Genomic DNA, 22402 nt, shown 5'->3' with positions numbered 1-22402 from the left:
AAAGAAGTGGCTGAATATGCCACAAGGGGCAACACTTGCAATCGTTCACTGCCAACAAGATATGGATATTCCTACCATCTCTCAAATCTATAGCGAGTGTCATGCACAGACAGTAGCACATTGCCTTATTCATGCTGATGAAAGAGTCAAGGCCGCTATGACAGCATGTATAGCAAGAGAAGAATCTTACTCTAGGAAATCGTATGGTAATACTGATGCTAAAGATATGGTAAACGTTGCAATGAATATACCACGCCTGATATAAAATGGCCAAAAGTGAAATCAAATAGCATATGTGTTGTTAAAAATAAATATCAATATAATTGGACTGATAAGGTTGAGGGATTGCTGCTCCAAGGTAAATTCTTGGAGCTCATGAGGCTTGAGCAGGAAGATCTCACGTGGAAAAGTATTATATATGAGCTACCATCCAAAGTTCTTAGTTTTGCAGTCAGGTCATCTATTGACTGTCTCCCTACTTTTAGGAACCTTCAAAGATGGGTAAAAATGATGGAACGGTGGAGTGACGGTATGATAAAATGGTGGAATGACGGTATGAAGGAACGGTTGAATGACGGTATGATGGAACGGTGGAATGACGGTATGATGGAACGGTGGAATGACGGTATGATGGAACGGTGGAATGACGGTATGATTGAACGGTGGAATAACGGTATGATGGATTGGTGGAATGACGGTATGAAGGAACGGTGGAATGACGGTATGATGGAACGGTTGAATGACGGTATGATGGAACGGTGGAGTGACGGCATGATGGAACGGTGGAATGACGGTATGATGGAACGGTGGAGTGACGGTATGATTGAATGGTGGAATGACGGTATGATGGAACGATGGAATGATGGTATGATGGAATGGTGCAATGACGGTATGATGAAACGATGGAATGACGGTATGATGGAACGGTGGTATGACGGTATGATGGAATGGTGCAATGACGGTATGATGGAACGATGGAATGACGGTATGAAGGAACGGTTGAATGACGGTATGATGGAACGGTGGAATGATGGAACGGTGGAATGACGGTATGATGGAATGGTGGAATGACGGTATGATGGAATGGTGGAATGACGGTATGATGGAATGGTGGAGTGACGGTATGATGGAACGGTGGAATGACGGTATGATGGAATGGTGGAGTGACGGTATGATGGAACGGTGGAATGACGGTATGATGGAACCGTGGTATGACGGTATGATGGCACGGTGGAATGACGGTATGATGGAATGATGGAATGACGGTATGATGGCACGGTGGAATGACGGTATGATGGAATGGTGGTATGATGGAACGGTGGAATGACGGAATGGTGGAATGACGGTATGATGGGGTACATTATGCACCCTAAGGGGTAGACTTGTACACCCTCTAAGGTGCAGATGGTCACACTAAATAGGGGTACACACTGTACACCCCTATTTGGGGTGTACGTGTGCACCGCCTAGGGTACTCGTATAGGGACAAGCATGTGCACCCCTAAGGGTGTTACCTTACGAGGACATTTCACCTCAGAAAACAAAAATGTTAACTCAATGATCGTCTTCATGCCCATCATTAATGATTTCTTGCTTTCATTTAGTTTTAGACGATTAGCTTGTATAATTGCACAAATATATGTATTGCACAGGACCATCGTCTTTTACAGGGCCAATTTCCAAATTATGTTTTCACTTTTCACACATACTTGTATTTCCCAAAACGTTCTGACATTTCAATATTTTTAATGCTATCAACTGACTTGATATGCTAGTAACTATTTTTGCAATTGTCTGTTCAGGAATATTCGGAAGCCATTTTGCTTACGACTACAAATTTACTTTTTCTTTATTCTTCCATTGTATTTTGTAATCTTTGAGCTTTATAGATCCACATCCGTTTAGAGTTAAATAATATTTATTTATGTTATTCGTATTTACTTTTCCATTGTGGAACAAAAGTTATGCATTGAAAACCTTCGAAGACATTTCACCTTAGAAAAAAAAACCCAATGCTTACTCATTGATCGTCTTCATGCCTTTCATTAATGTTTTCTTGAATATTATTCTAGTTGCCTCTGGAAACCAAATTTCTGTGTATTCATGTTTACATAGACCAAATCATTTATCTCATGTCATGTGTCATGTATTTATGTAAAATAAATCTCACCAAAATTGAAAGCCTTGACAAAACTCACAGTCGGCCATTGACACAATGTGAATTCCTTTATCATGTTTATCATCAATACTTTTTTTTCAAAGTTCATGAATGCTGCTTACCAAGATACATGTATATGTATATACTTTAATTTTTAGAGACTAATATTGACTGGTTCTGATCTCTCCTCGAGGGGTGTTTCAAGAGACTAACTTGCAATTGATTGCCGAGTTTGGTGATCAGTTTACCATTAATATCTCAATTTTGATAAATAAATAGTAATGAATAGCAAATCAATCCATGCTTATGGTTAAACAAAAGACACATTTGATCAATAACAAATTTGAAGTAATTGTGAGACATAATTTATTTTGGATATTTGACTTGCCATCTGTCGCAAGTTTCTTGCAGTACACCTTTTTAATATGATATTAGGCAATGCCAAACAATTCAGCATCTTAATGTGTCAGAATCGAATGATATTGTATTATAAACATGGTCAGTATTTGCACTGTAATTTGTGGTGGTATTAAAACATTCCAGACCTAACCAACCATCCCCCAAAAAAGAATAAATAAATTGAAATATGTTGAGCATAGTTCAAAGCACAAAGGTTAAATATATCACAAGATTCATATCCACATTTCAGGAAAATACTGTATTTGTTGAGTATATTGTCATTTTAATGCCTAAATGATTACCTCACATTGATTAAGGTATGAATATTATACATACATGTGCTCTTGATCATGATTACTTACGTTTATCATATTTATTTGAAAATTTTGATTTTGTAGGCAACAGGGCCCATCTTACAAAGAGTTACAATCATACGGAAGACCTCAACTATGTATAGAAATCCACCAGTGCCATAAATTTTTCCACAGGAAATTTGCACATAACCTTTTTTACATGGGAGAAGCATTCTAAATTGTCAGAAAAATTATGAATGTATGAATATAAACTCCTCAAACAATGTTTGTAAATCTGACTTTGATCGATAATCCCTCCTCGGTTTGAGTGAATATTAATGTATGATTGATACCAATGAATAGATCATCTAATTCTCTTTAAAATTATTCCCTACATGATATGATTATGGTATAAATGAAGGTGAAGTGCCTTGAAATGTGGGCACGGTCAAAATTTCAAAAGTTGCAAAATGACACAATATTGAAAGTTACTGTTCTTTTTTCTGTGGTGATGAGTGAGTTTCTCAGCGGATTCTTTTATTTTCATGAACCTTAACATCAACATTAACATGAAATCAAACACACCTCTGCACAAGCAAACACATAACAAACAAACAAACATGCATGTGTATTTCAAACCATGGCTAAAACCATGTTATCTCACAGAACCATCACTACATAAGCCACAACAAAACATAAAAAATGAACTTTTGAATGATATCAAATATGCATTGCATTAAATTGGGAGTGAGGAGAAATTAATGACCAAACTCAACAAAACATCAAAAATTATCTTTTGAATGATATCAAATATGCATTGCATTAAATTGGGAGTGAGGAGAAATTAATGACCAAACTCAGATTTCCAAACATTTTTGAGGGGTTTATATCATATCTACAAAACATTTTGAACAAACATGCATTCATGATGTTGGCGTTGCTGGCTTTCCATAGTTGTGGTTGATCGGATCAATCGCAAGTCTTTGTAAGACTGAGCCCTGGGGTTAAATGTGTGCAAACTTCCCTGTCAATTCCTTGTAAAAAATATTTGCCAATATTGCTGTGTCTATCATATCTTCAGAAATATTTGCGCTACAATAACAATTTGGTTTCAAACAAAATATAGCATTTCATTCATATTACATTGTCATCTTATTAAGCAGTTGTATCTTATATGATTCTGCTGATGAAAATGCATCAAGGGTTAATCAGCCACCTCCTTTAAAGCCCAATATCAGAGAGATATTATTTCATGGACATGAAAAAAAAGGATATAAGCCTTAACATTTAAGTAAACATTGAGATAAAGTTGCATGAAATACTTGTTAAGATTAACATTCATTCATGCCCAAATTACTTAAGAATTTTTTTTTAAGAAGAACTTTGTTAAACTTTACTTCCTATACCAAATCTATTTTGGTAGCACAAATATTTATTGAGATTGAGATATGGCAGATTTAATGATTCCGGCAAGTTTGTGTGGTATTGACGAAGTGTAAGTAAACTTTTAATCTCAACTGTACGTGTAGATGTGAAAAAACTCGTAGTGATGTAAGTTGTAATCTACAGAGACACCTGTGAAGTTTCCCAAGTTGTTTGTCTTTTTGAGGTCACTGAACTTTTACAGACTACTGTTATTCCAGATATTATAGGAAACTCCATTTGCAGGATAAATGAAAAACATTCATTACAAGATTTCAAATTCTTTTATGTTTTTTGGGTAGAAAGGTAGGAGAAAAAAAACCCTACTGCAAATGATTGCTCTGATACTGTCCCTGTATACATAAATCATCATAATCCTCAGAGTATAGGAAAAACAAGAATTTTTCTTAATTCATATTTGTGTAAGATGCAATTTGTGTAAAAATATTGGCTGAATACTGCTGATTTTATTATAGGCTGTCAATCACTTTTAATGTGATATTACTTCATTATTTATGGACAATACTTGCAATGGGCATTTGAATTTATTTAACGTGGCTAAGTATCATTGTTACCTAAGCTTATTTATTATGTAAATTGATGTTAATCATTGTTATTTTATATTGTGTATTATTTATCTATATAATCTATCACAGGGTATATATTTTTCATATGAGAAAAATACCAAAAGTATATATTTGTGCAGTACTGAATTTACCAAAGTAGAGTAATGAAACCAAATTCTATTGATGATGTAAATATTATCTACACCGGGTACTTGATTGTGTATGTATTATGTTTTCAGCATGTTAGTTTGTGTACACATCTATCCATACAAGCTTATGGAATCCATGTAATATTTTGAGAAATGATTGTTATGAAACTTATTATTCCAGTCAACCTATTTTGGGGGATGATAATCTAGTCATGCCATCATCATGTAGAGTTGCCAGATAGTAGGATTTTTGAGGAGAAAAGGACACTAATTAAAATTTGTTTTCCCCTAGATATAGGATTTTTGAAACTTGTAAAGAATGATTTTTTTTCAAGGTTAAAAAAAATCACATAATTTTTTTCAAGGTTAAAAAAATTTAGGCTTGAAAATTGACTAAAATGAATTTTGTTTCACAAATAAGGTTGACAGCCGGGGGGGGGGGCAGTCAAATATATTGCTGTACACACGCGTGACCCACCAAAAAACGCGTTTAAAGGGGTGAATTGAATGTGCTATAATTGTTTTTCTTTTCAATATTATGGTCATCCTTGAGTCAATGAACATGAAACAAAGTTCAGACATGGTCAGTGAATTAAATTTTCATAATATATTCATGATCTGAGATGAAGAAAATTTACAAGAATTAAAGATGTTGTTATGAATTACATTAAAAGTACTTGTAAAACACTATTAGAACAAATTATTCAAATCAATTTTGTTAATTTAACTAATGTTTCTCCTTGCGTAGGATTATGGAGATTTAGGTTTCCCATCAAAATCTTCTGATTTGGAAGATCGGCCTTAGTGTACATGGAAAAGTTGGGGGATTCAGGGTTAACTGATAAAGATTTTGCATTATGGGTTAGGTTATGAAGCCTTCAGTTCGTACATAAATAAATATAATTGTGTACGTTGATATTGCTGTATATAAACATTTTTGTTATTGAGAGTTTGAATATAGACTACACAATCTGTGATAACATTACACAGTCAATTTTCAATAATGACAGTAAAGTAAATGTTTCGGGTTTTGAGGTATAATTATACATATAATAATAGTGAATAATAATATACATGTAGAATAAATGAATGTATAAAATCACATAATTTATGCTTGCGAGCAGGCCTTTGCAACTTCATTGATGATTAAAGAAGTCACAAATATCACTATATATAAATCGAACCAAAGTAGTCTGTCCTCGTTGCATTTCTACCGAGATTGAAGTGATGTTTGATATTATTATTATTCAACACTTGTTATCTACAAATCGTGTTTTGTATAAAACAAATATTCAATGTTTTTCCATTCATGCGTCCCTTCTAATATTACATCAGTTACAAATTGGGGAGGTCTATTCAACTCCGCTTTGCGTCGACTCGCTAAACTTGCACGCTCATGTAATACTCAGAACGATCTCACCCGGCCATAAACATTGAATATTTTATAATATAGCCCAGTATCATGTATGATTTAAAGTCAAAAGCTTGGTTTTTACTTGCACTCAGCATAGCATGTTTTACTGTACATATACAAAATTACTATGTCTATTCATCACCATTTCTGCACTTCATGATGCTCCTTCCAGTGGCTTACTTTATTCATCATCCAAGTAGAGCTTCTGTATGAGCTGCCAAAGGGATTACTACATCTGGTGTCAAGTATCAAGTATGATAGAGAGAGAGAGAGAGAGAGAGAGAGAGAGAGAGAGAGAGAGGGAGTGGGGGGGGGCAGTAAATGAAACAATGATAGAAAGATGACAATTACCTTCTTGGTGTTTGCCAATCCATCTGCAGTATTCATCACATTAAAGCAAAACTGTTTACTCTTTTAATATAGTTTTTCAAAATTTTATAGATACATTTGTAGGTTTATTTAGGTGTTTATCTATTTAATTTTATTTATCTTATTGATTTGTTTGATTTTTGATGGGGGAATACTTTACAACAAATATTGTTTAACTTTGATCTATTCTGCACATCTTTCAAGTCTGTCTTTCTTACCCTCCCTCTCTATTTATTTTCCATTCTCTGTCCCATCTCTCTCTCTCTTTTCCTTCCAAATTTTACCCAGAGTCACTTGTTATCTATCTCTAGCATACTCGTCGCTCTCCTTCCATTTTGTTCTCCTTCCTATTTTAATCTTTGTCATCTCTTCCTCAACATGATTGCTCGACTAAAGAATAAATTTACCACGCAACAAAATTCGATGCCGATATATGAAGAATTGATTTAATCAGGTATGAATAATGTTGAAAGTAGCAGAAGAACTCTACAATGATCAACGGTTTAATATTTCAGAACTTTTCATACAGGTAATTCCCTGGTCAACTGTTCTTTGTGTGTGTGTGTGTGGGGGGGGGGGTACTCGCATCAATACATATAATTTGATGATAAGATCAAAGAGTTTTTAGAGACAGATGTTGATAGTGAGAAACCGATCATCCCATTACAGAGAAAATCATAAATCGACTTGAGAAACGTCTTATTTACAATTCAATTATGTTGTCAAATTCATTTTACAGACTAACCAGAGACAATGCTCTTGGTGACGTTTAATCGTTTTAACGTTACCATGGAAAACCTTGACGATTTAATTCCTGTTTTTTGTGTCGTACGTTCGGTTTATAATCCATGTTTATGAATCGGATTATGTAAAATGAATGAAGTCGAATTAAAATATCGATTTCGTCATGCAAGAGCGATCGGTTTATATCGGTCGGTCTATCGGTCGCGCAAGTGGTAGGTCGTCTGACCGTCCTGGGCGTACACACGAACATAGTTAACCTGCATGGCAGCTTCTTCCCCGTTCCAAGTAGGTAGCCAGTCATCCTTAGCGTTCCAGAAATCACGGGAAGCAGTGGGAGAATCGTTCGTCCAGGGTTTAGGGGGGTCGTAGGTTGCTGTGTCACCGAAATAATTTACTCCTCCAACGGCTACGTTCAGGATCAAGTAAAACTAATGAAGAGGGATAGAAATAAAGCGATGTTTTTTATTGTTTTGTTAAAGGTCTCGATACGTATCTGGAATACAGATGTATATAACGTGTCTCCCCACATTGCAATTGTCTTTACAGGACTTTAGACTGTTTATATTATCGTTTACTTATTGAATTTCCCAGGATTTAATGGTAAATTAGTTTGAACAACTTATCATTCCAAGAAAGCCCCTAACATCTTAAATTACGAATGTGTTTTTAATTCGGATCTGTGAAATTAACAAAGATAAGTATGTAATTTCGATTCCCATTAAAGTTTAACCACTTTATGTTAAACCAGTTTATTTTCCGACAAGTTATCAGAACTTTCCTTGATTTTGATCGAATGAGAATCAATGTTTTTATGACGACTTTCGGAAAACATTTAGAGTTTGTCAGATAAAACGTCCGAAAATTACTTTCATGAAACAATCCCAGGATTTCAGCATACGCGCTAGATTGATTTGCACAAGTTATATAAAAAAGACAATATATTTCGTATTTTTGGTTGGTTGATTGCATAATAACGATTTCTTTAGAATGAAGTGCAATACAGAATAAGAAAATAATGAAATAGATCAGGCTTATAATTGACAAGCATGTCTATCTGGTTCTGAACACGATTAGACCAGGGGGCCGTTTCATAAAGCTGTTCGTAAGTTTAGAGCGATTTTAAGAACGACTGGTGAACCTTTCATACGCGCTTAACCATCGCCAATGAATATACCATTTACCACAAGAAAGGATCACCAGTCGTTCTTAAAGTCGCTCTTAACTTACGAACAGCTTTATAAAACACCCACCACTTAAACAATTTTGAAAGCTTCTTTACCTCCTGGTCAAATGGAGTGAATTTGTTTGAAGAGTGTTCCCATGGATTGCCAATATCCGGTGCTTGTTCCGCGAATTCACCAAACTCCCAGAAGCCACTGCCAGGGTCTACAGACAGTATTTCCTCGTCGTCAACGTAAAACCTGAATGTAGTAAGTAGAATCGTCAATTGTTAATTGTTTTAAATTCATTTACAAGAATAAAATAATCTATACAGTCTAATGTAAAGTAGTATTAGGAAAAAGTAATAGGGTAGAAAAATAGCAGTACTCTGCTTTAGTAGTGTAGTAATAGTAGTAGTAGAAGTAGTAGTAGTAGTAGTACTGTAGTAGTAGTAGTAGTAGTAGAGGTAGCAGTAGTAGTAGTAGTAGAAGTAGTAGAAGTAGTAGTAGTAGTATAAGTAGTAGTAGTAGTAATAGTAGTAGTAACTGGTAGTGATGATAGTGGTGGTAGTAGTGAAAGTAGTAGTAGTAGTAGTAGTAGAAGAAGTAGTAGTAGTAGTAGTAGTAGTAGTAGTAGTAGTAGTAGTAGTATTAGTAATAGTAGGAGTAGAAGTAGTAGTAGTAGTACTAGTAGTAGTAGAAGTAGTAGTAGTAGTAGTAGTAGTAGTAGTAGTAGGAGTAGAAGTATTAGTAGTAGTAGTACTATAGTAGTAGTAGTAGTAGTATTAGTATTAGTAGTAGTAGTAGTAGTAGTGCTAGTAGTAGTAGTAGTAGTAGTAGTAGTAGTAGTAGTAGTAGTAGTAAGAGTAGAAGTAGTAGTAGTAGTAGTACTAGTAGTAGTAGTAGTAGTAGTAGTAGTAGTAGTAGTAACTGGTAGTGATGATAGTGGTGGTAGTAGTGAAAGAAGAAGTAGTAGTAGTAGTAGTAGTAGTAGTAGTAGAAGTAGTAGTAGGAGTAGAAGTAGTAGTAGTAGTAGTACTATAGTAGTAGTAGTAGTAGTAGTAGTAGTAGTAGTAGTAGTAGTAGTGCTAGTAGTAGTAGTAGTAGTAGTAGTAGTAGTAGTAGTAGTAGTAGAAGTAGTAGTAGTAGTAGTAGCATCATAAGTAGTAGTAGTATTAGTAGTATTAGTAGTAGTCATAGTTGTAGTAGTAGTAGTAGTAGTTATAGTAGTTTTCAAATCCTTTACATGTCCCAACACCTAGTCATAGTGGGCTTTTAGTGTGGTTGGGCTTTTTTTAAATGTTTTATTTAACCTATGTTTTCAGTATTAATATTTATATACCTTTTAAATATGTATGCGTTTACTTATTTTAAATATGTACACTTTTACCTATTTAGCATTTTTAAAATGTTATTTTGACTTAAACAAAAACAAGGATAAGACCGTCATAATCATGTGTTTAATGACGCTAACTGGCAGTTGCTGGTATTGGTCTTCATCCTCCACTGATTTTATTGTATTTGTATTTGTATTACTTTATTTTTAAGTATTTCTATTTATTTTGCTGGTGTTATTTGTTGTTGTTTTCTGGTTTTATAGTTGTTTTCTTTGTATGTTGTATGTAATGTTTTACTCTTTTTACATTGTATAATATTGTAATATGATTGTATTTTAACAGGGCTCTCTTGTAAAGCAGTTTTGTACTGAATGAAGAGACTACCCTGGGTAAATAAAACAAAATCAATAAATAAATAGTAATAGTAGTAGTAGGAGTAGTAGTATTAGTAGTAGTAGTAGTAGTAGGAGTACAAGTAGAAGTAGTAGTATAGTAGTAGAAGTAGTAGACGTAGTAGTAGTAGTAGTACAAGTAGAAGTAGTAGTAGTAGTAGCAGTAGTAGTCATAGTTGTTGTAGTAGTAGTAGTAGTTATAGTAGTTTTCAAATTTTGATACTGTTGGAACTTAGATTTAAAAAAAATCTTTGTTAAACAATATTCACATTCTAAACTTCCAAAATAATAATTAGAATGTATTACAACTTACTTCATTGAATCCATAGTCCAGTCCAGTGCGTACTTGTGAAACCCACTTCCAAATGTTTGACCATCGGGGAGATTTCTGAAATAAATAACATTTCAGGTTGAGGTACTGTTGTGCAGTAGATAATGTCTTTGGATTAAAGATCACTAAGTGGGGGTTCAAGTCTCACGACGGTGCATAGTCTTTATTCATTTACACCCACACCCATGCACCCTCTCGCACACATTCATACAGGGGCTAGTTTACTTTATAAAGTTTGACAAGCAAGCAAAAAAAAAAAAAGAGAGATATTAAAAAAGGAAGGTGATTTTGGTCACTTAGAAATAATTGTAGAGCAAAAAGATAAGAGGTAATAAAGGCATTTCGCTCCAAAATGAAGGTGATTTGGGCCAAATCTCTACATTATACCATACCGATTAAATCCAAATCTAAGGGGGTTATTGTCCCATCGCGCCCGCTTCCCATGGCGATGAATGCTAAAAAAATAGTGCAGTTGACCGATATCGAATCCCCCCACCCATGTTTGAAGATCTGTCTTCGCCATTGACGTCATCTAGAGTACTTAAAATTTTTAAATGAACTTACTTTGTTGCATGCGTTTTCGGGTATCCGTTGAGAGGCCAGAATGGTCCCCAATGCATAGTCGATCCCATCTGATCTACCCCAGCTGATTCGTCACCGTATCTCATATTTGCATTACCTAACGAATAAAAAAAAATCAATCATATTTAAAGTAATGATTTATGATATACTAATTTTCCAATCATTAAATGTGTGTGGTATTCTTAGGGAAGCATAATGAGCATATTATGTGTCAGTGATTTAGTTTGAATTTGACGAGATATGTTATGATTATTACAGGTTTATCACATCATCATCATCATCTTCAACACCAACATCATAATCAGCATCATCATCATCATCAGCAGCACAAATACCATAATCAGTAGCAACATCAGCATCATTATTATCATCATCATTGTGAAATGTTCAACCTAGGTGCAAGTCTGAAGGGAGGGGGAAATTTAGGCGCGTGTCCTATTTTTGTTAACCTAAATCTGCATTATAATTTCCCATACTGCCTCTGCTTCTAAAAAAAAAAGTAGGTACTTCTCTTTGTTTTGTCAGACATTTAGAAGGAAGTGACCCAAAATACTCTCTTGACCATGAGGACCCATATCTGGTCCCTCCCCTCACAATCTAAATGACAGACTATAACAGTAGTATTTTCTGGATTGTATTGGCCTATAGGCATCACTCCGATTAATAACTGAGTTATTTTTATTCTGATTTGACGATACAACTCACCTCTGCTTTCAACCAGATCTATTTCTCCCGAAGCAGGCCAAGTTCCATATGCATTACGAGTAGGTAAAAGCCAAATAGCTGTCAATGTAAACAAAAATATGATTTTACTTCATCCATTCCAACTTTAAATCACAAATTTTATTTGATTGTAATTATTGTATAGTGGCATATTAAGGGTTTCAAGGTAGTTAATCTATTTATTTGTAATTATACAAGGGAACGGTTACTGAACAAGCGCTATGAGCTTCTTTGAATGGTATGTGTGCTCTAAATATCTCCAATATTATTTATTTATTTTATTATTATTACTATAGTATATAAATGACTACATGAACTAATCGCGTTGGGAGGGGTATGAAGGGGAGAAACATGAAAATCAATTGAGACTAAATAATGACTGCATTCGGGGTATCGTAATAGATCTTAAGGAAATGTTTAAGTTTAAAGTACTTTAAAGGACAAGTCCACCCCAGCAAAAAGTTGATTCGAATAAAAAGAGAAAAATCCATCAAGCATAACACTGAAAATTTCATCAAAATCGGATGTAAAAGAAGAAAGTCATGACATTTCAAAGTTTCGCTTAATTTCACAAAACAGTTATATGCACATCCTAGTCGGTATGCAAATGAGGAGACCGATGACGTCATCCAATCACTATTTCTTTTGTATTTTATTATATGAAATATAAAATACTCTAATTTTCTCCTCATTGTCAAGGGAAACAACGATTAATTCCTCCCTGTACATGTGGAACTATGTGGTTCAGTCAAGTTGGTCCTTATTGTCAAATATGTAAAAAATGAAATATTGTATAATTCAAACAATAAAAACAAAAGAAATAGTGAGTGATGGACATCATCGACTGACCCATTTGCATGTCACTGAGTTGTGCATATCACTGTTTTGTGAAAAATAAGCGAAACTTCAAAATGCCATGACTTTTTTATTTTACATCCGATTTTGATGAAATTTTCAGCGTTATAAATTTTCTGGGGTGGACTTGACCTTTAAGCAAACTTGCGGTTATACTTAAGTCTGTGTGACAGCAACTCCTTTCCAATGTATTATCGGTAGCCTTATCGAATATGCATAGCAATGTTTTCCCGGCTTTTTACCATAGGTTCATAGGTTTTACACTATATGGCAAGTTTCAGTATTAATCAAGATTTTAATGCTTTATAATACTGTTCAGTGCTTGTGTTGTTAGCATAAATTTTCCAGTCAATTTTATGTGTTTAGCTTTAACATTGATAAATCATGTATTAATTTTCATGTGCTTGATTGTCCATTATAGAAACATGAATTTAATTTGATATTTTACTTTTTCATGTTCACATTTACTATTACCTTGTATGCACCGCTTTGTTCGAAATACCCGATAGATATTTCATCTTGTATATTATTGATGTTTTGAAAACGGTATAGCATTTCTTCGTTTTCTTCTTATTATCATTATTATCCTTTTGTATTCGTATTTTCTTCTTGTTTTTTTCTTCGTTGTCTTTTTCTTCTCCTCCTCCATTTCCCCTTCTTCTTCCTTTTTTCTTCTCCTCCTCTCTTCACCTTTCTATGATTCCTTTGTAATATTTCATTGATGCTTCTGTTTATGTTAACATATTTTTTCATATATATTGTCCTGTAACACTGGTTTTTAAATGTTTACTATGCCAATTAGATATTATGTTCCACAATGGAAATAAGTCTGAACTCTTTGGGCTTTTAACCTTGTATTATAAAGTAAATCTTATCTTATCTAATATTCGATTTTTGATAGGTAACAAAACATAATGACGTCATACCAGGCCACAGCCAATCACCAGTAGGTAGCTTAGCCTCCACCTCCAGTCGTCCGTACTTAAAGGAGAACGAATCGACAGTTCGCAGGCGAGCAGATTGTATTGGATTCAGAATGTTATCAGCAGTTCCAGTTCTGTCACATCCCCACCATGCATTTCCAGTACAAAGGTTAGCAGGCGAAGCACCTTCATCAATGAAAATTTATTTTCAAAACATCAACATGTTTAACAACGGTGTAAATTAAATTCTTTCATCAATTTAGAGATATTCATTTTCTAGGTTTGAATCAGAAGGTAGATAAAATGAAAGATTTACATCATAGTTAAGGTGTTCAGGGCAAGGCCATACAATGGCTGAAATTTTATCTCTCTTTCCATTCACAGTCAGTTCTCCTAAATGGTGTTACCTCTTACCTAGACCTGTTACCCAGACTTCAGTGTCCTCCTTCAAGGGCAACCTGAAAACATACCTGTTTAAGAGTGATTTTTGATAGACATTGACTTTGACATTGACTTGATTGTTCAGACATGTATTATATGTAAATAGTTTTTGTTGTTCTGCTCTGAAGCGCCTTGAGCATCTAATCAAGATGGATCGTGCGCTATACAAATCTCATGTATTATCATTAACATAAAATGTGCGAACGGTGCGATCTAAAATCTGATGCAAGTAGGAAAGATGTGCAATTAAAATGTCTGAATCAACCCAATTACCCGGCATTTTGGCTTGCATCATTTTTTGTACAAAGGACCATTTTTCAAACATGGAATAATCCAAAACCTTTTTGTTTTCTCTTTCTCTTTCTCTTCCGTTCCCTCCCCTCTATGCTATACTCTTTTTCTCCCTCCCTCCCTCCCTCCTTTCTTCCTTCTTTGTCCTCCACTTCCTTTATAATATATCCCTCCCCTCTCTGCCTCAACCCCCTCTCCCTTTCCATATATAAAACGGAGTATATCAAACGGTGCGAACTCACCCCACAGATCTAATCTTGAATTTGTCACCGAGCCAGGTCCCAAAAGATCCTCGGTTAATGTCTGATCAATGGCGTTTTGAAAGAGAAGGGGAGAGAGAAAGTGAGAATGAGAAAGGTAAGATCAATAGAGAGAGAGAGGGGGGGGGAGGAGGAGGGAGGGAGGGAGGGAGATACATGTATATTGAAGTAGAAAAGGTAAGGATAGGGAGGGGATAGAAATAGGTGAAAGGGAATCATCGTAAGAAGGTGAGGGTGAACAATCAAGAAAAGAATATTCAAAACCACAATGCTTTTCAATCACTTGTTCATCAATCATAACTGATTGATTGTGCTGCCTACCGGTTTTATGAAGAGCTTTCCATCCTTGACGTAGCTGTTTGAGCGATTGTTGGTATAATATTGGAATTCCCAGTTCTGCAATGAGAAAACATTTATAGAGTATCGTGAAATCTTTACTATGCAAACTTATAATTTGATCACAAATATTTACTGACATCTATTCACAGAGCTGTAACACTGGATATTAATGATGATGGGATGGATAAATAGGGCGCCAAGAACACATTTCACAAAGAGATGCAATTGAACGCATCTCCGCAAATCATTCAATTTGATTTGCATTCAATAAGAGGTCCACATTCGGGTTTGCGCGAGATTTCGTTTTAATTACAATTTGCGTAACACTGGATATTAATGATGATGGGATGGATAAATAGGGCGCCAAGAACACATTTCACAAAGAGATGCAGTTGAACGCATCTCCGCAAATCATTCAATTTGATTTGCATTCAATAAGAGGTCCACATTCGGGTTTGCGCGAGATTTCGTTTTAATTACAATTTGCGTTTAAATGCAACACTCTCTTAAACGGGGCTTCCTATCAGTTTGTTCCAAATAAAATGAATGTGTAAAACTTATTTAAAAAAGATAGATTACCTAATAAGCAAACAACTAATAAGACTTTAATAAAAAAAATCATACAGGAATACCTTTAGAAGTTAATAAAAGCAATTGCAAACAGAAGAAATCATAAATGACGACAGTAAAAGACCAACAGGCCTATGGTTTATATGCCATTGTTGCGTAGTATCGTATATTCATTACAATAATCAAAATTAAAACGGGTCGCATACATTTTTTAAAAAGAAGTTACCGTTAATAAACTTTCAATCCAATTTCAAAACATACGTAATCATCATTCTTATAATTCCTCCTCCTTCTCCTACTTCTCCTTCGCCTTCTTCTTCTCCTCTTTCTTCTCCTTTTCCTTCTTCTTCTCCTCCGTCTTCTTTCTTTCTTTCTTTGCTTCTTCTTCCTATTCTTCTTTCTTCTTCTTCTTCTCCTCCTTCTCCTTCTTCTCCTCCTCCCGACGAAGATCAGAGTTCACTTGCTTGCTCCAAACGTCTAGACCATCAGTTTTCTTACGATCTATACAGTGGGTGATTTCAAGTCCGATGTTGGCCTTGGTGTTGGTGTTAGTGTTGAAATTTGGTTTGCTTCCCCTAGCTCCAAAACTAATTCAGATTTTGGAAAACTTATCCAGATCACTTGATTGACATCTCAACAACTAGTGAGTGGCTTTTCGGGACCATTTTCATGTTATTTTTGGTGTTATAATCGTGTAAAAATTGACCTAACACCAACACCAAAAGGTCAACACTGAACTTGAAATCACCCAGTGCGTATCAAAAAAAAGTTTACACTTTGAAAAAGCCCTGGGAATTAAAAAATATACAACATGTGGGTATTTTTTTCACATATATTCTTGGGTTTGGGTCTCATCTATCCAATGAAAGTAAAATTTTTGACAGAATGTTACACTTGAATGAGCACTGTCCATTTTTGTAAAGCTCGCAGAAATCTGTTTGCGCAGAAATGCTCGTTTTCACGCTGTGTCAAGGGGAAAAGGCGAAATAAAATTTATCCTGCAAAACATTTCTCATACATTTTCTTTGCACTTTGAGTCAAAATGCAAGCATTTTGTAACTATTTTGTCACCAAAATTAAATTTTTAACACTTAGTAAGCACAACCTTTACGTTTTTTGTGCCAGCTGGATCTGAGGACATGACTAAATCTAAACAAAGGCATATATCAGACATCTCCAACATTTTTTCATTAAGTTTTTATCATTTAAAGTGGGTCTACATTTCATTTTTCATTTAATACTTGTTTCTCCACACTTTTCCTAAGCTTGACAATGATTAACAAAATGAAAATCAAGCCTAAGCCCTTCATGAAAATCACTGCTCAGTGTAAAGCAAATATCGTCACGATGACCTTGGTGTATGGGGGAGTGGGGTGGGGCGCAATGGCACTCTTCGAAGTGTTTTGGACAAGGAAACAAGTTTAAAAGGTAAAAGATATCTTCAAATCAATTTCACTAGCTAAATTCCTCATGATTAAGGTCTACTTTTATTCGCATAACTATTTCAAATTTCTGCGCAAATCATTTTTCACTAACTTTTCAAAAGTAAGTGGTGCTCACTCAAGCGGAAATATTTTTCGACAGTTATATCGTCATTTGCTTAAATGGATCTGTACCAATGTTCAAATGTCGTAAAATCTTCAGGATATTACAAATATATAATTTTACAGGATTTTTTCTAAGTGTAAACTTTTTTTTGATACGCACTGTATATCATCAGAAATATTTTATGCCTAAATGTTCTTTTGAGGGCTATCTAACATGATGAAACCAAAAGCTTTGTCATATATTGTTATCATTACTACATACCCCTCCTCCTCCAGCTGTAATTTCATGTTCCCAGATGTCTAGATTTAAAGAATTAAATTCTTCTTGGAAGATGAGACCATTGCAGGGTGGAGATGACGAGTTACATGATGAGTCACATGGGTACATGCTACATTGTGATGGAACACCTACAAAGAATCAAACCAGGTAATTTTATGATTAACAACTCTTACCAAATATCAAACATTTGATATTAACAGGCTAAATTGCCAGTCAAACACATTAGATTCGATCGCTTGTCAACCATAAATATCACAAAATCGCAGGCTCGCTTGGTTGTCAAGCAGAAAACAACAATAAAAGGCTCAATCTCTAATCAACCACTAACACAACAAAAACTGCAGGCCCAATCGGCTGTCAACAATAAATATACTAATTGCGTCCTTATCTCTGTGTTGTCAACAACAAGTTTGACAACACTCCATCGTCAACAACCATCATGACAACATTGCGAGCTTAATAACTCTACAACCGCTACATATAACATGCAGACTCAATCGCTCGTCGGCCATAAAATATGATAAAATCACAAGTCCCGTCGTCCGGTTACCACAAAATATGACAACATTGCAAACACGATCACTCGTCATCCACTAAATATGACGAAGTTATGGACTTGATCACTCGCCAACCACAAAATATGACAACAAATTCAGACTCTATCACCCATCAAACATCAAATATAACATTACAGACTCGATAGCTCGCCAACCGATAAATATGACATTCCATTCTCAATCGCTCGTTCACCAATAAACATGACAACATTTCACACGCAGTCACTCGTCAACCAATAAATATGACAACATTTCAGGCCCAATCGCTCGTCAACAAAATAAATATGTCAACATTTACGGTTAGATCGCTAGTAAACAAATACATATGACAACATTTCAGGCACAAATGCTCGTCAACTAATAAACGTGACAACTTTTCAGACTCAATCGTTCGTCAACCAGTAAACAAGACAGCATTTAAGGCTCGATCGCTCGTCAACCAATAAACAAGACAGCAATTCAGGCTCGATCGCTCGTCAACCAATAAACAAGACAGCAATTCAGGCTCGATCGCTCGTCAACCAATAAACAAGACAGCATTTAAGGCTCGATCGTTCGTCAACCAATAAACAAGACAGCAATTCAGGCTCGATCGCTCGTCAACCAATAAACAAGACAGCAATTCAGGCTCGATCGCTCGTCAACCAATAAACAAGACAGCAATTCAGGCTCGATCGCTCGTCAACCAATAAACAAGACAGCAATTCAGGCTCGATCGCTCGTCAACCAATAAACAAGACAGCATTTAAGGCTCGATCGTTCGTCAACCAGTAAACAAGACAGCAATTCAGGCTCGATCGCTCGTCAACCAATACACAAGACAGCAATTCAGGCTCGATCGTTCGTCAACCAGTAAACAAGACAGCAATTCAGGCTCGATCGCTCGTCAACCAATAAACAAGACAGCAATTCAGGCTCGATCGCTCGTCAACCAATAAACATGACAGCAATTCAGGCTCGATCGCTCGTCAGCCAATAAACATTGGAGGTACCGTGGCCGAGTGGTCTAAGGCGCCTGGCTATACATGGAAAGTCCGGGGTTCGATTCCGGCCGCGGCACCTATGTCCGTGAGAAAGACATTTAATCGACATCGCTCTTTTATCCTACATTCAAATAAATGGAAATTATTGGTAACTATATAGGTGTGGACTTGTTTTTTTTTAACATGACAGCAATTCAGGCTCAATTGCTACTTAAATTAATAAATATGACATTTCATGCTCAATCGCTCGTCAAACAATAAATATGACAGTATTTCAGGCTCAATAGTTCGTCAACCAGTAGCGTATCTAGGGGGGGGGGGCAAGGGGGGCGCAAAAATGGAAAGGGGCGCAAATAAAAAAAAGAAAGCGAAAAAAAAGGGAAGAGAAAAGGCAAGGGAACAAAAGCACAGAAAATGAATACAAATGAAGGTGATTAATACCCCCGTCATATGCTAGTACCATTGTAATGAATTTTCCAACATATTTAGAAAATGAATCTTGCATGTCTTCACCCAGGGATGGATATTCGTGACACATTTTGATTAGTATTATACTTCTCCTTTTCAAGATTCCAACAAACAGTCCTTAAATTCCTTTTTCAGACGCAAATATCAGAATTTTTCATCTCTAGCTGCGGGTTTGCATTTTTATATTTTTTCTGGCTAATTCTCAAAGCTTTCCATCACGCACTGATTTGATAAGGGAGATACAAATCCTCTTCATTAATGTTCGCAACTAATCATTAAAATGCCTCAGCCCTTTAAGGTGAATATATATAAAAAGGCCAGAAAATCAGATCGCGCTTCGCGCTCGCATTACGCCGATGAGATACTTATCCTTTTCCATGAATTCCTACAAATAGTCCTTAAAATGTTATTCTTTCAGGTAAGCATATCAAAAATTTCAGCTCATCCCTCGTGCTTGTATGCTTAGTTAGATACGCATCGTGAGATTACTTCTTCCTGACATGTTCCGATTATAAGTATAAATATCAATAATTTTCAGCTCGAGCTTCGCTCTCGCATTTATGTTTAGCTATGCATCATGTTAATGATTACAAAAAGTGCTTAGAATGTTCATCTGAGTTAATAGCTCCATGGAATATTCATTCTTATGACCCCAATCATGGAGCTACTACGGCTGTGTTAATAGCTCCATGATCCTAATATTGGAATAAAAATATGCTCTCGCTTCGTCCTCGTATTCGGTCGATTTATTTAATGAGATACCTATCATCTGTATCAATTCATATACAATGTTCCCTTTTCAAGTCTGAATATCGATAATTTTCAGCTCGCGCTTCGCGCTCGCATTCATTGTTTAGATGGATAGGAATCAAGTTTATGATTGATAAAAATATTTAAATATTAACTTAAATCTTATCGTCATAATATTGAAGAAAAAAAAATATATATGACAATACACTTTGAAAGGGGCGCGATTTTAGCATTTGTCCCGGGCACCGTTTGTCCTAGATATGCTACTGTCGTCAACCAATAAATATGATGACCTTTCAGGCCCAATCGCTCACCAACAACAAAGTATTGATAACACGACGGGCTTAATCACTTGGCAACTACTTAATATGACAAAACGTATCGATAAGCGCAAAACAACTAAATTTTATAATTAATGTACAATACCTAAAAAGGTTATCTAGCAATTAAAAGGCTTTGACAGAAGACAAAATGGTTACTTTATATTTGATGTAAGAAATAACAAATGCATGACTAAAGCTATATTGTCAATAATAAGACGGCTGATCAAATACACCATTTTAGAGAAATAGTCATGCACTAACCTTTTAAAATATTAATAAAAAAGGTAATTCGCTCATGGTGTTCCAAAAAATTACAGTTGACGTACATATGTTTGGAATCAATTAAAATGATGTAGATGAAACAAGGATTTAATAAAGACATCATCGTGATTTTGAAAATCCTCACCAATTATGGAATCGTTCTCACTAGGGTTTGTATCCCCTAATGTTAGAACTAAAGCTGTGATTACTGCCGCGCCGATAGCCAGGACTACGACCACCCCAAACGCAAGCCAATGGGACGACGAACTTTTCATTGTCTTTTCTTCAATAATCAAGTCGCTCTTAGATACAGAGTTCCCATTCGATTTCATCTCATACTTTCCTTCCGACATCTTTGGATGAAATAACGCAGGTTTTCAAATAAATTAGAAGACTTTGTACGTGGATATCGAAGGTAAAGAAATGAAGAGATTTAGGCCGGGTCACTACACAATTTCTTTCATGTCCAGACTCGACTGTTGTTTGTGCTGCTCTTCAAACTGTCAAATGCCTAATATCTTCAATTTAATAAAAAATGACAATGTCACGATATCTGATCCAATATGTATTTTATTTCTTGCAGCTTGATGTTTCCACGACAGAACTACTCTACACAAGTATGGGTAACCTCCTTGTATTGGGTGGTAAATATTGACTGGACCAAATTGGGATAGGAGACCTTATATAATAGACATATTTAAGGGGCGTGTCTCGTTTAAACAACGAATCGGGACGTTTTTTTTCACGGGTGTTGTTTTCTATTATAAGGCCAAAACATTGGGAGAAATGCTAACATGTGAAATAATTCCAAGAGGAGCCATTATAAATGTCTAAGTGCAAGGACGGAATTCTTTTTTCTTTCTTGCAAGTGGTATCAGACATCTAAAAAAGGTTTCACGTAATGATGCGAATTCGAGATAAAATAGAAAAAAAAACATGAAGGTCGTGTCCCTGAAACAAAGTCAATTCCACCCTTTTCGCATTTTACCTGACTTCATGAAAGCGATCGGCGATCGCCCCCTGCCGCCTCCGACTACTACTACTACTACTACTACTACTACTACTACTACCACTACTACTACTACTACTACTACTACTACTACTTCTACTCCTACCACTACTACTTCTACTACTACTACTACTACTATACTACTACTACTACTACTACTACTACTACTACTACTACTACTACTACTACTCCTACTACTACTTCTACTCCTACTACTACTACTACTACTACTACTACTACTACTACTACTACTAAAGCTACTACTTTTCTAACTTTTAACCCTTTACATAAGTGTTAAGTACTCACCAGAGCATAAATTATCGTTGTGCAACTGCGTAACATGTCATACAACTGACCATTAGTTTAGCTGCTTCTTTAAAGTTTATAAATCCTCCTAAAATTGGTTGCAAATTGCCCATTGGACCCAATTTTAACTTTTTATAATATTTACTGTTTTTTCAGTGGATATTGTCGAGGACTTTATTTTGACCATAAACAAGATGAAA

At 35.4% G+C, this 22402-nt stretch overlaps 1 protein-coding gene across 2 annotated transcripts in view; it reads right to left on the bottom strand.

Annotated features, from left to right (window-relative positions):
- Nucleotides 1-7194: 7194 nt before the first annotated feature.
- The window catches only part of LOC129271146 (beta-1,3-glucan-binding protein-like), a 29548-nt gene continuing 14340 nt past the window's right edge, over nt 7195-22402 (bottom strand). Inside the window, exons 1-10 of one of the 2 annotated variants that reach the window (XM_054908510.2) lie at nt 21033-21573; nt 17528-17673; nt 15131-15205; nt 14792-14852; nt 13821-14003; nt 12022-12099; nt 11299-11413; nt 10717-10791; nt 8794-8935; nt 7195-7942 (exon numbers count right to left, since the gene is read on the bottom strand). In XM_054908510.2, the coding sequence (XP_054764485.2) occupies nt 7709-7942; nt 8794-8935; nt 10717-10791; nt 11299-11413; nt 12022-12099; nt 13821-14003; nt 14792-14852; nt 15131-15205; nt 17528-17673; nt 21033-21240 (1317 nt within the window). In that variant the 5' untranslated portion in view covers nt 21241-21573 and the 3' untranslated portion in view covers nt 7195-7708. Of the gene's footprint in view, nt 7943-8793; nt 8936-10716; nt 10792-11298; nt 11414-12021; nt 12100-13820; nt 14004-14791; nt 14853-15130; nt 15206-17527; nt 17674-21032; nt 21574-22402 lie in introns of those variants that run through there. The other variant, XM_064106297.1, reaches the window with a different exon arrangement.

This window comes from Lytechinus pictus, chromosome 11 (genome assembly GCF_037042905.1).
Source record: "Lytechinus pictus isolate F3 Inbred chromosome 11, Lp3.0, whole genome shotgun sequence".
NCBI lineage: Eukaryota > Metazoa > Echinodermata > Echinoidea > Temnopleuroida > Toxopneustidae > Lytechinus > Lytechinus pictus.
Note: the sequence above shows the minus strand (reverse complement) of the source record. Positions and strands in the feature narration are given on the sequence as shown.